This window comes from Entelurus aequoreus, linkage group LG10, assembly GCF_033978785.1.
Source record: "Entelurus aequoreus isolate RoL-2023_Sb linkage group LG10, RoL_Eaeq_v1.1, whole genome shotgun sequence".
NCBI lineage: Eukaryota > Metazoa > Chordata > Actinopteri > Syngnathiformes > Syngnathidae > Entelurus > Entelurus aequoreus.
In genome coordinates this window covers 17,085,204-17,100,526 of record NC_084740.1, presented here as the reverse complement: position 1 = coordinate 17,100,526, position 15,323 = coordinate 17,085,204, and the positions used below count along the sequence as shown (strand labels likewise).

The 15,323-nt window shown below is 41.1% G+C and overlaps 1 protein-coding gene across 2 annotated transcripts in view; it reads right to left on the bottom strand.

The window, feature by feature from the left end:
* grik4 (glutamate receptor, ionotropic, kainate 4) overlaps positions 1 to 15,323 on the bottom strand; it is a 1,090,788-nt gene that overhangs the window by 18,913 nt on the left and 1,056,552 nt on the right. For both annotated transcript variants that reach the window (XM_062060216.1, XM_062060217.1), the window contains 2 exons: positions 8,522 to 8,687; positions 1,289 to 1,514 (listed from right to left, as the gene is read on the bottom strand). In XM_062060216.1, coding sequence (XP_061916200.1) covers positions 1,289 to 1,514; positions 8,522 to 8,687 — 392 coding nt within the window. The remainder of the gene's footprint in view (positions 1 to 1,288; positions 1,515 to 8,521; positions 8,688 to 15,323) is intronic.

Below are 15,323 nucleotides of genomic sequence, written 5' to 3'. Positions count from 1 at the left end.
TAAATGGGAATTTATTTTACTCTTAACTTTCCTGCTTCAAAAAAAAGAATTCCCAACATTTCGTCAGTCCCCCCTAGGGTTGCAAAATTCCGGGAATATTCAAAGTTGGAAACTTTCCATGGGAATTAATGGGAATACATGGGAATTAATGGGAAAAAACATTGAATGCAACATGCTAGATCTTGCAGCATGATTATTAGCTAAAACAACCTGATTTAATGCAAATTCAGTAGAATTTCAACCCTGCATTGTGCATTCCTCCATCACATGTGCAGTGCATTCTTCCATCACATGCACAGATAATTCCCAGCATGCTACACACTACAGCAGGGCTATTGAGGCCACACTAGTATTTGAGCCCAATGACTTCATTTAGTCAGGTAAGTTTTGATGATATAACTGGGGTAAATATATTTGATCTATGGTATTTAAGTTTAATAGAGGTGTAATTGTTTATTACTGTATGACTGTAGACTACTCCAGCAGACTTCCACTCAAGATAGCTAGCTGTTCCTGTACTTTTTAAATTATTTTAGGGCCAATATCTCTAGCTAGCTAGGTTTATGTACCACCACAGTCTTATAATAAACCGAAAATATTTATCCGTTAGCCGTGATGCTAATTTTCACTAAGTTAAATCCCATTCATTTATGCTAACACTGTTAGCGATCCGAATTGACCTTTTTTGTGATCTATAAAGTTCAACTAGCAAATACTAAATAAAAAGGTCTAGTTTCCTCTGCCTTTTGTTCTGCTAGCCATTCTGTTGTCATACAAGAATGTAGGTTATAGTTTGATTTAGCATGCTGATTGAGTGTTCATTTATTCATCTAGCCTATTTCTATTCATTTGTCCATCAGTAAAATATTTTTAAAGACTACTCCAATAGTTTAGCTGACTATTTATATCTGTGTGTGGCATTGCACTAGTGTTTTACAAGAATAAATAAATACAAACAGAATAATGCCACGTACACCCTCTGATGTGTGGAGACATTTCAGAGTAGGCGGAAAGGCTGTGTACATTTGCAAATACTGTGCAAAGAGCTACGTCAAAAATGCCACAAAGATGCAGCAGCATATAGACAAGTGCCCAATAATATATCATTATTGTAATCCCCCATTAATTCCCATGGACGTGTCCAACTTTGAATAATCAAAAAATGGTCAATATATCCAAACTTCCCAAGCTCAACTTCCCGTGGTAAATTTCCGGAATTTTACCGGAAACTTTCCACCCCTTTGCAACCCTAGTCCTCACACACACACACACCCCTACACACACTTACCCAATGGCATGCCGATTCCGTAGCCCTTGGTGTCGAGCAGCCCGCCGATCTGCGTCAGATTACAGTTCCTCTGGCGGTAGTACTCGTTCATGGTGCTCTCCAGTAAGTAGGCGTAGTTGGAGTTGAGGACGCGGGCGATGCCTTCCTCTGTGCTCTTCACAAACACGCTCGGCTGCTTGGAGTGCATGAAGTTCCACATTCGCTGGTAGGTCTGGTAGCGAGAGTTCTGGCAGAGAACATTGCAGCATCATCTGACGACTTATAATCCGGTCAAGAATTTACGAAATAAACCTCAACAAGTGTAGCCGTAAAGTCCTAAACTATTACTGCTACTGGTTGCCGAATATAAATGAAGCTAGTTTAGACGTGTGCCATGATTAACGTGGACCCCAACTTAAACAAGTTGAAAAACTTATTCGGGTGTTACCATTTAGTGGTCAATTGTACGGAATATGTACTGTACAGTGCAATCTACTAATAAAAGTTGTAATCAATCAATCAATGCAGCCGGCTAATAATCGATGTCCAGAATTATGTCCATGTTTAACAAAAATGTTTATTATCATACAGCCACGTAAATAAAACGGAAAATAAACGGGAGCAAACAAATACTAGCCTGGCACAATCAAAAACTGTTGCGCCTCCACTCAGCAACACCTGAGCATGATGAAATCCCCTCCCCAAGTAAACTTTCACTTGGCCTTGAGCCAACCTCTTAGTGACGTCATTAACTTAGCGGGACTAATTTTGAGCATGACCTCCGAGTGGAGAGCCATGGCAGGTCGGCCTTCTTCAAGGGACACGCACCTGGACACTTAGGCAAATGTACAGCTTTTTTTTGGTGGCTTCCAGAAAGTAAAGGGACTCATTTTGAATTCCTTACCCAGGTGGAGATCCAACCCTAACCCCTTATGTACCTCCACCAACGTAAGACACTATGGCTCTAACACCAAGTATTGCCTGCTTTCAAATCCAACATCCTTTGTTCTTTCAGTGAATAAATACCGTATTTTTCAGACCATTGGATTACTGTATAAGGCGCACTGCCGATGAATGGTCTATTTGCGATCTTTTTTCATATATAAGGCGCACCAGATTATAAGGCGCATTAAAAGGGTCATATTATTATATTTTTTTACTAAATGGTAAACACTTCCTTGTGGTCTACATAACATGTAATGGTGGTTCTTTGGTCACCACCTCCAAAGTTATGATACTTCCATATACTAAAGTAATGTCCGATCATTACCTTATAAAATTTGAAGTTTTGACTCTTTGTCAACAAGCTAATAATAATAATAACTGCTATAGTGGCCGCAACATTAATGCTGCCACAACGATGACTCTTGCTGACCTACTGCCTTCGGTAATAGCACCATTCCCAAATTATGTCGGCTCTATTGATAAACTCACTAACAACTTTGACGATGCCTTGCGCGAAATTATTGATAGTATAGCACCGCTAAAGCAAAAAAGGGCCCCTAAAAGGCGCACCCCATGGTTTACAGAAGAAATTAGAGCTCATAAATTATCATGTAGAAAACTGGAACGCAAATGGCGCGCGACTAAACTTGAGGTTTTCCATCAAGCATGGAGTGATAGTTTAATAACTTATAAACGCATGCTTACCTTAGCTAAAGCTAAATACTACTCAAATCTCATCCGCCTCAACAAAAACGATCCTAAATTTCTGTTTAGTACAGTAGCATCGCTAACCCAACAAGGGACTCCTCCCAGTAGCTCCACCCACTCGGCAGATGATTTTATGAATTTCTTTAATAAGAAAATTGAACTCTTTAGAAAGGAGATTAAAGACAACGCATCCCAGCTACAACTGGGCTCTATTAACACAAATACGACTGTATATACGACGGACACTGCCCTCCAAAATAGTCTCTCTATTTTTGATGAAATAACATTAGAGGAATTATTACAGCGTGTAAGTGGGATAAAACAAACAACATGTTTACTTGACCCACTTCCTGGGAAACTTATCAAGGAACTGTTTGTATTATTAGGTCCATCAGTGTTAAATATTATAAACTTATCACTTTCCTCCGGCACTGTTCCCCTAGCATTCAAAAAAGCGGTTATTCATCCTCTGCTCAAAAGACCTAACCTCGATCCTGACCTCATGGTAAACTACCGACCGGTCTCCCACCTTCCGTTTATTTCCAAAATTCTCGAAAAAACTGTTGCACAGCAGCTAAATGAACACTTAGTGACTAACAATCTCTGTGAACCTTTTCAATCCGGTTTCAGGGCAAATCACTCTACGGAGACAGCCCTCGCAAAAATGACTAATGATCTATTGCTAACGATGGATTCTGATGCGTCATCTATGTTGCTGCTTCTTGATCTTAGCGCCGCTTTCGATACCGTCGATCATAATATTTTATTAGAGCGTATCAAAACACGTATTGGTATGTCAGACTTAGCCTTGTCTTGGTTTAACTCTTATCTTACTGACAGGATGCAGTGCGTCTCCCATAACAATGTGACCTCGGACTATGTCAAGGTAACGTGCGGAGTTCCCCAGGGTTCGGTTCTTGGCCCTGCACTCTTTAGTATTTACATGCTGCCGCTGGGTGACATCATACGCAAGTACGGTGTTAGCTTTCACTGTTATGCTGATGACACTCAACTCTACATGCCCCTAAAGCTGACCAACACGCCGGACTGTAGTCAGCTGGAGGCGTGTCTTAATGAAATTAAACAATGGATGTCCGCTAACTTTTTGCAACTCAACGCTAAGAAAACGGAAATGCTGATTATCGGTCCTGCTAGACACCAACATCTATTTAATAATACCACCTTAACATTTGACAACCAAACAATTAAACAAGGAGACTCGGTAAAGAATCTGGGTATTATCTTCGACCCAACTCTCTCGTTTGAGTCACACATTAAGAGTGTTACTAAAACGGCCTTCTTTCATCTCCGTAATATCGCTAAAATTCGTTCCATCTTGTCCACTAGCGACGCTGAGATCATTATTCATGCGTTCGTTACGTCTCGTCTCGATTACTGTAACGTATTATTTTCGGGCCTCCCTATGTCTAGCATTAAAAGATTACAGTTGGTACAAAATGCGGCTGCAAGGCTTTTGACAAAAACAAGAAAGTTTGATCATATTACGCCTATACTGGCTCACTTGCACTGGCTTCCTGTGCACTTAAGATGCGACTTTAAGGTTTTACTACTTACGTATAAAATATTACACGGTTTAGCTCCAGCCTATCTCGCCGATTGTATTGTACCATATGTCCCGACAAGAAATCTGCGTTCAAAGAACTCCGGCTTATTAGTGATTCCCAGAGCCAAAAAAAAGTCTGCGGGCTATAGAGCGTTTTCTATTCGGGCTCCAGTACTCTGGAATGCCCTCCCGGTAACAGTTAGAGATGCTACCTCAGTAGAAGCATTTAAGTCCCATCTTAAAACTCATTTGTATAATCTAGCCTTTAAATAGACCCCCCCTTTTTTAGACCAGTTGATCTGCCGTTTCTTTTCTTCTCTCCTCTTCTCCCCTGTCACTTGCGAGGGGGAGTTGCATAGGTCCGGTGGCCATGGATGAAGTGCTGGCTGTCCAGAGCCGGGACCCCGGGTGGACCACTAGCCTGTGCATCGGTTGGGGACATCTCTGCGCTGCTGACCCGTCTCCGCTCGGGATGGTTTCCTGTTGGCCCCGCTGTGGACCGGACTCCCGCTGATGTGTTGGATCCACTGTGGACTGGACTTTCACAATGTTATGTCAGACCCACTCGACATCCGTTGCTTTCGGTCTCCCCTAGAGGGGGGGGGTTACCCACATATGCGGTCCTCTCCAAGGTTTCTCATAGTCATTCACCGACGTCCCACTGGGGTGAGTTTTTCCTTGCCCGTATGTGGGCTCTGTACCGAGGATGTCGTTGTGGCTTGTACAGCCCTTTGAGACACTTGTGATTTAGGGCTATATAAATAAACATTGATTGATTGATTGATTGATTGAAAATGTTGCATAGATGATGTTTTACAGATAATCTTCAAGCCGCTTTCTGACAGTCGCTTCAGGATGCGCCGTTTTGTGGGCGGTCTTATTTACGTGGCTCACCTTCGACGGCGTCTTCTCCCCGTCATCTTTGTTGTAGCGGTGTAGCGTGCAAGGACGGGAGTGGAAGAAGTGTCAAAAGATGGAGCTAACTGTTTTAATGACATTCAGACTTTACTTCAATCAATAACGGAGCAGCATCTCCTCATCCGTGGCTCACTGGTGCAACAACAACGCCGGAAATGCGTCCCGTAAAAAAACCTCCGACCGGAACTCTCTAATAACTCAAGTTCCCTGGGTGAATAATGTAAACTCACTACACCGGTTTGTTTTAGAGCTTTCATGGCGAGTTTACTGACATTGATTGATTGAGACTTTTATTAGTAGATTGCACAGTACAGTACATATTCCGTACAATTGACCACTAAATGTTAACACCCGCATACGTTTTTCAACTTGTTTTAGTCGGGGTCCACGTTAATCAATTAATGACAGATATAAATAAGAACTTTACACTACTTTATATTAGAAATGGCAACAGCAGAGGATGAATGTCCCATGACAAGAAGATAGAGGAAAAGAAGAAGCTTATCGACTTATGCAGATCCCAAATACAGATCAGCAGGTACTAGAAGGTAATAAAAGTTGCTTTTGCATAATATTGCGAAACAAAACGCCAGATAATATGTCTTACCTTATACACACACCATAATAATACTCCTATGTTGAAGCACAGTACAATTCATCAAGCGGTGTGGCTTCATAGCTTACCAAAGTCATACTAAAACATTTGGATAGATTTTTGAGCGCAGTGTGTAATGTTCTATATTTTCAATGGAACATATACAATGTTGGTGTTGTTTACTTGAGTCCTATTGCAGTCTACACTTATCTTGTGTGTGACTGTCATCATAGTGCCGTCTACACGTAGCGCTTATGTGTGACTGCCATCTACTGGTCACACTTATCATTTCACCATGTACCAAAAAAAATATCTTTGAGGTTGGTAAGCACAACCAAAATAATTTCGTACATTAGGTGCACCGGGTTATAAGGCGCACAGTCGAGTTATGAGAAAATGAAAGGATTTTAAGTGCGCCTTATAGTCCGAAAAATACGGTAGTTTATATGCCGCAATTGAGATTATATTCCCTTAGAGGGGCTGACAGAGTGTGGCCATATGCAAACAAAGTTAGCAGTACCTGCTAGCAGCAGTTTAGCCTGTCAACAGAAGGTCCAAACTGCAAGTCGTCTAAAAATAAAATTTTTTGTGATCGGCATTGATTGGCATGTGGCAAATTGGCCAGTAATGATTGATCGATTGATTGAAACACGACTTGTGACATCTTTTTCTCCGTGCGCAGCCACCTTTTCTTGACGCATCGACGTAAGGTAGCTAAGACAAACCGTTTCAACCCTAATCTTGATACAAACACCATAGGGTTGTACGCTATACCGGTATTAGTAAAGTACCGCAATACTAATGAATCATATTCGGTACTATACCGCCTCTAAAAAGTACCGGTCCCCCACCCCCCGCCCCTCCATCGTAGTCACGTCGTGTCATTGCTGGTTTTACAAGCAGAGGAGCATGTTCGGCAGTGCACAATCACGGAGTACTTACAAGCAGACACAGTGTGTAGACAGAAAAGGGAGACGGATGCATTTTGGCTTAAAAAGGTGAAGTTATAACACTGAAACACCCTCAGGAAGAGGTGCTTTAAGACATGGCTAGCTAGCTATCGGCTAAAGTCCATCCGTTGTCAAAAGTGTTTTAGTTACTTCTAAATCACTAATCCTTGTCTCCATGGCGACAAATAAAGTATGTTATTATCACTGCAGGACGAGGAATAGCTAAACATGCTTCACTACACACCGTAGCTCACCGGCGTCACAATGTAAACAAACGTCATTGGTGGATCTACACCTGACATCCACTGTAATGATACCAAGTACAGGAGCGTATCTAGTCAATACTACTATGATTACATCGATATTTTTTTGCATCACAAAATCTTTTTTCGTTTTTTAAAAATGTATGTTATGTTTATAAACTCAGGAAATATGTCCCTGGACACATGAGGACTTTGAATATGACCAATGTATGATCCTGTAACAACTTGGTATCGGATTGATACCTACATTTGTGGTATCATCCAAAACTAATGTGTAGTATCAAACAACAGAAGAATAAGTGAATATTACATTTTAACAGAAGTGTAGATAGAACATGTTAAAAAAGAAAGTAAGCAGATATTAACAGTAAATGAACAAGTAGATTATTAATTCATTTTCTACCACTTGTCCTTAATAATGTTGACAAAATAATACAATGGAAAATTATACAATTTGTTACTGCATATGTCAGCAGCTAAATTAGAAGCCTTTGTTTGCTTACCTACTAATAAAAGACAAATTGTCTTGTATGTTCACTATTTTATTTAAGGACACAATTGCAATAATAAACATATGTTTAATGTACCCCTTTTGTTAAAATAAAGCCAATAATGCCATTTTTTGTGGTGCCCTCTATTTAGAAAAGTGTCGAAAAGTACCGAAAAGTATCGAAATACATTTTGGTAACGGTACCGGTAACAAAATATTGGTATCGGGACAACACTAAAACACCATTTAACTTATTTTCATGGCATTCAATGTTAAATGTTATGGTTAAATTGTTACTTAAATGATTGCCTGTACAGTTAATAACAGGTATAATGATGGCGACAGTTTGACCCGAGTACGAACATTTTATTTTTCCGGATAGTGTTATTGTAAACAAAGCTACATAGTTTTAAAACAAAGACTTCTTTGAGCAGAAGTAGCAGCACTGCACATGTTGTCACCTTGAACGCACAACAGTTAGCATTCTAACTTGGCCTCCTCGTTTCTTTCAGTTTGTCTTCGCTGGCATCATTAACAGTGGAGTGGACAACAAAGCAGCCATGCAAGATGCTACTCCACTCCCGTGTCATCCTTCACCGCCTCATACTCTACTTTTTTTCCCCTCCAAGCTCACTGTGGGTGCTTCACTAATAGGAGGCCGCTATTGAGTTTTAAAAAAGAGGCAGGAAACCGATCGCACTTGTGGCTAGAGGAAGGCGAGCGGGGAATTAACATCGCCATTGACCCATTGACTAAAGTAACCGCGCGTTTCATTCATTCCACTTAATCCATCATACGCAATGGTGTGCCTGAACCCTGACCTGGAAGAAAGTCATGGTGGAGCCCCCGTGCATGGTGCCGTACTCTATGGCCGTCTGATCGGCCAGGTCGTCCACCGACTCGATGGGCACCTCCATCCGCTGAACGGTCAGGAAGGCGGCCAGGTTGGCGGTGTAGGAGGAGACGATGATTAAGGTAAAGGCCCACCTGTGGAGGACAGTCGAGAATTCATGTTGGGCTTTGCTATACATCTTAAAATGGAGCCTGGAGTTTTTGCCGACTTGCATAAAGACGCGGGCGCTCTAAGTTTGATCATTTGGATTTTTTCAGTTAGTAGGCTAACCTAGTGTGTTGTTGCTGTGAAAATATGACTGCAATGTCAGCACATTTATTGACCAAAATCACTGCATATTTTCTCTACTAGGGTTGCACGGTATCAGAAATCAGAAATACTTTATTAATCCCTGGGGGAAATTAAGATTTTCAGCACAATCCCATTCAAGATCAGACAAACATTACAGGGAGACAGAACAGGATCGCTGACGGGTCTGCCAACTTCCGGCGCCCCTTACAAAAAAGGTGAGAAACAGGTAAACACTGGGGGGGGTGAGGAAAAAAAATCAAAAAAATCAGTCTAAGCCTGGACCCCTGGAGAGGGGGTCCAGACTGAGGCCAATGAAGAAAAAAAACCTCAAAGCCATAGCACACATAAGCATGTGTGTAAGAGGGAAACTTCAAACACAAAGGACATTAAAGACATTAAAAGAGCAGAGCTGACATAACCAGCCACTTCTACATACAGCTCAAAAGTAACAATAATAAACATATGTTTAATGTACTCTTAGATTTTTTGTTAAAATAAAGCCCATCCATCCATCCATCCATCTTCTTCCGCTTATACCAGGTCGGGTCGCGGGGGCAGCAGTGTAAGTAGGGAAGCCCAGACTTCTCTCTCCCCAGCCACTTCGTCCAGCTCTTACCGGGGGATCCCGAGGTGTTCCCAGGCCAGCCGGGAGACATAGTCTTCCCAACGTGTCCTGGGTCTTCCCCGTGGCCTCCTACCGGTCGGACGTGCCCTAAACACCTCCCTAGGGAGGCGTTAAAATAAAGCCAATAATGCAATTTTTTTGTGGTCCCCTTTATTTAGAAAAGTATCGAAAAACATTTTGGTACCGGTACCAAAATATTGGTATCGAGAAAACCCTATTCTCTACTGTTCGCATTATAATGTTACTGTTATTATGTAGAAATATGTGGAAATAATGACAATTGTATGCTTAACTGCGTAATGTTGGTTATAGAGAAAATTAGAATTCTTTATTGAATCAAAAATATTGAAATTCTATTATATGGTGCATTTGCAAACAGCTAAATTTTTTTCAAAAAGCAACAGTTATTCTTTAAAAAAGAGGAGAAATACAACCTTGGAAGGAAATTTTTACTTAAAACATTTGTACGCACGTACAACACTTGCAACCTTTAGTATATCAATATTTGGAGTTACATTATGGAATGGATGAAGCAAAGAAACAAACAGTGTACTAATATGATCCAATTTAAGAAAATGAAAGCATAAATAAAGTGTTAAAGTACAAGGTTAAAAATCCGGAAAAATTAAAAAAATTGAATACTAAAATTATTACTATTCACGAGAACGGTGAATATTATTTATTTATTTAACCTTTAGAATATCTTGGGTTTTTGTCCTTCGAAGTCAATTATTTCTATATTTTTAACCAACATTTGGTTGTGTTACTCTGAATACAATCATTATTAAAGTTAAAGTACCAATGATTGTCACACACACACTAGGTATGGTGAAATTTGTCCTCTGCATTTGACACATCACCCTTGATCACCCCCTGGGAGGTGAGGGGAGCAGTGAGCAGCAGCGGTGGCCGTGCCCGGGAATCATTTTTGGTGATTTAACCCCCAATTCCAACCCTTGATGCTGAGTGTCAAGCAGGGAGGTAACGGCTCCCATTTTTATAGTCTTTGGTATGACTCGGCCGGGGTTTGAACTCACAACCTACCCATCTCAGGGCGGACACTCTAACCACTAGGCCACTGAGTTGGTTCTTACTAAGCAGTGTTGCTACAGTTAGCTTGAAAAACTAATCTGATTAATGACTAATGATTACTCCTTTAGAAAGTAACTTAGTTACTTTACTGATTAGTTGATTTTAAAAGTAAGTAAGTTAGATTAAAAGTTACTTTATTAGTTACGTTCGGCAATGCAGCTACCGACATTAACCCCGCCGCCTCAACATAAAAATGACAAGCGGTTTTGCCAGTAATCACGTTATTTATCAACAACTGCACTTAACATAAAAACGTATTTTACATATTCAAAAAATAAATAATGACAGTCTTTCTTTACTGGACATGCTTCAGTAGAAGCATTTAAGTCCCATCTTAAAACTCATTTGTGTACTCTAGGCTTTAAATAGACCCCCCTTTTAGACCAGTTGATCTGCCATTTATTTTCTGCTCAGCCCCCCTCTCCTTCGTGGAGGGGGGGGCAGATTAGGTGACCACAGATAAAGTGCTAGCTGTCCAAAGTCGGGACCCAGGGTAGACCACTCATCTGTGCATCAGTTGGGGACGTCTCTGCGCTGCTAACTTGTCTCCACTCAAGATGATCTCCTGCTGGCCCCACTATGGACTGGACTCTCACACTATTAACTAGATCCACCATGGACTGGACTCTCACACTATTATGTTAGATCCACTATGGACTGTACTCTCACACTATTATGTCGGATCCACTACGAACAGGACTCTCACACTATTATGTCAGATCCACTATGGACTGGACTCTCACACTATTATGTTAGATCCACTATGGACTGGACTCTTGACACTATTATGTTAGATCCACTATGGACTGGACTCTCACACTATTAACTAGATCCACTATGGACTGGACTCTCACACTTATGTTAGATCCACCATGGACTGGACTCTCACACTAGTATGTTAGATCCACTATGGACTGGATTCTCACTATTATGTTAGATCCACTATCCACTATGTGGGCTCTGTACCGAGGATGTCGTTGTGGCTTGTACAGCCCTTTGAGACACTTGTGATTTAGGGCTATATAAATAAACATTGATTGATTGATTGGACTGGACTATCACTATTATGTTATATCTACTATGGACTGGACTCTCACTACTATGTTAGATCCACTATGGACTGAACTCTCACACTATTATGTTAGATCCACTATGGACTGGACTCTCACACTATTATGTTAGATCCACTAAGGATTGGACTCTCACACTATTATGTTAGATCCACTATGGACTGGATTCTCACTATTATGTTAGATCCACTATGGACTGGACTCTCACACTAGTATGTTAGATCCACTATGGACTGGATTCTCACTATTATGTTAGATCCACTATGGACTGGACTCTCACACTATTATGTCGGATCCACCATGGACGGGACTGTCACACTATTATGTCAGATCCACTATGGACTGGACTCTCAAACTATTATGTTAGATCCACTATGGACTGGACTCTTGACACTATTATGTTAGATCCACTATGGACTGGACTCTCACACTATTATGTTAGATCCACTATGGACTGGACTCTCACTTTTATGTTAGATCCACTATGGACTGGACTGTCACACTATTATGTTAGATCCACTATGGACTGGATTCTCACTATTATGTTAGATCCACTATGGACTGGACTATCACTATTATGTTAGATCTACTATGGACTGGACTCTCACTACTATGTTAGATCCACTATGGACTGGACTCTCACACTATTATGTTAGATCCACTATGGACTGGACTCTCACACTATTATGTTAGATCCACTAAGGACTGGACTCTCACACTATTATGTTATATCCACTATGGACTGGATTCTCACTATTATGTCAGATCCACTATGGACTGGACTCTCACACTAGTATGTTAGATCCACTATGGACTGGATTCTCACTATTATGTTTGATCCACTATGGACTGGACTATCACTATTATGTTAGATCCACTATGGACTGGACTCTCACACTATTATGTCAGATCCACTATGGACTGGACTCTCACACTATTATGTTAGATCCACTATGGACTGGACTCTCACACTATTATGTTAGATCCACTATGGACTGGACTCTCACACTATTATGTTAGATCCACTATGGACTGGACTCTGACACTATTATGTTAGATCCACTATAGACTGGACTCTCACACTATTATGTTGGATCCACTATGGACGGGACTCTCACACTATAATGTCAGATCCACTATGGACTGGACTCTCACACTATTATGTTAGATCCACTATGGACTGGACTCTCACACTATTATGTTAGATCCACTATGGACTGGACTCTCACTATTATGTTAGATCCACTATGGACTGGACTCTCACTATTATGTTAGATCCACTATGGACTGGACTCTCACAATATCATGCTAAATCCACTATGGACTGGACTCTCACACTATTATGTTAGATCCACTATGGACTGGACTCTCACACTATTATGTTAGATCCACTATGGACTGGACTCTCACAATATTATGTCAGATCCACTATGGACTGGACTCTCAAACTATTATGTTAGATCCACTATGGACTGGACTCTCACACTATTATGTTAGATCCACTATGGACTGGACTCTCACACTATTATGTTAGTTCCACTATGGACTGGACTCTCACATTATTATGTTAGATCAACTATGGACTGGACTCTGACTATTATGTTAGATCCACCATGGACTGGACTTTCACTATTATGTTAGATCCACTATGGACTGGACTCTCACACTATTATGTTAGATCCACTATGGACTGGACTCTCACACTATTATGTCAGATCCACTATGGACTGGACTCTCACACTATTATGTCAGATCCACTATGGACTGGACTCTCACACCATTATGTTAGATCCACTAAGGACTGGACTCTCACACTATTATGTTAGATCCACTATGGACTGGACTCTGACACTATTATGTTAGATCCACTATGGACTGGACTCTCACACTATTTTGTTAGATCCACTATGGACTGGACTCTCACACTATTATGTCAGATCCACTATGGACTGGACTCTCACACTATTATGTTAGATCCACTATGGACTGGACTCTCACACTATTATGTTAGATCCACTATGGACTGGACTCTCACAATATTATGCTAGATCCACTATGGACTGGACTCTCACACTATTATGCTAGATCCACTATGGACTGGACTCTCACACTATTATGTTAGATCCACTATGGACTGGACTCTCACAATATTATGTCAGATCCACTATGGACTGGACTCTCAAACTATTATGTTAGATCCACTATGGACTGGACTCTCACACTATTATGTTAGATCCACTATGGACTGGACTCTCACACTATTATGTTAGTTCCACTATGGACTGGACTCTCACATTATTATGTTAGATCAACTATGGACTGGACTCTGACTATTATGTTAGATCCACCATGGACTGGACTTTCACTATTATGTTAGATCCACTATGGACTGGACTCTCACACTATTATGTTAGATCCACTATGGACTGGACTCTCACACTATTATGTCAGATCCACTATGGACTGGACTCTCACACTATTATGTCAGATCCACTATGGACTGGACTCTCACACCATTATGTTAGATCCACTAAGGACTGGACTCTCACACTATTATGTTAGATCCACTATGGACTGGACTCTGACACTATTATGTTAGATCCACTATGGACTGGACTCTCACACTATTTTGTTAGATCCACTATGGACTGGACTCTCACACTATTATGTCAGATCCACTATGGACTGGACTCTCACACTATTATGTTAGATCCACTATGGACTGGACTCTCACACTATTATGTTAGATCCACTATGGACTGGACTCTCACAATATTATGCTAGATCCACTATGGACTGGACTCTCACACTATTATGCTAGATCCACTATGGACTGGACTCTCACACTATTAACTATATTCACCCGACGTCCATTGCACCGGTCGCCCAGGGGGGGTCCCCACATCTGCGGTCCCCTCCAAGGTTTCTCATTGTCCCATTGGGTTGAGTTTTTTCTTGCCCTGATGTGGGATCTGAGCCGAGGATGACGTTGTGGCTTGTACAGCCCTCTGAGACACTCGTGATTTAAGTAAACTTTGATTGATTGATTGACATAAATACTTGTATTATCTTCCATCCATCCATTTTCTACCGCTTGTCCCTTTTGGGGTTGCGGGGGGTGCTGGAGCCTATCTCAGCTGCATTCGGGCGGAAGGCGGCGTACACTCTGGACAAGTCGCCACCTCATCACAGGGCCAACACTTTATGTTATGTTAAATTTGAGTCTCTATTACCAGCTGGCTTCAATGACAACACACAAACCACTTTCACTTTCTCCACCAATCACGCTCAAGGCGAGGTGCATTCAGGAACATTGGAAACTCTGAGCGTCAACATTAGGAAATGCAACATTAGCGTTACAGTGTGTATGTGAACATTGACAAAGTACACAATAGCGCTTCTTGATAACTACAACATCTCTCATCTTTTCATGGGGTGCCAAATGTGAAAGTTCAGTTACACTTTTCTAGCAGATATATATGTCTCAGATTTAACCCACTTTTCTCACATTTAGCTACCGTATTTTTCGGAGTATAAGTCGCTCCGGAGTATAAGTCGCACCGGCCGAAAATGCATAATAAAGAAGGAAAAAAACATATAAGTCGCAGTGGCGTATAAGTCGCATTTTTTGGGGAAATGTATTTGATAAAACCCAACACCAAGAATAGACATTTGAAAGGCAATTTAAAATA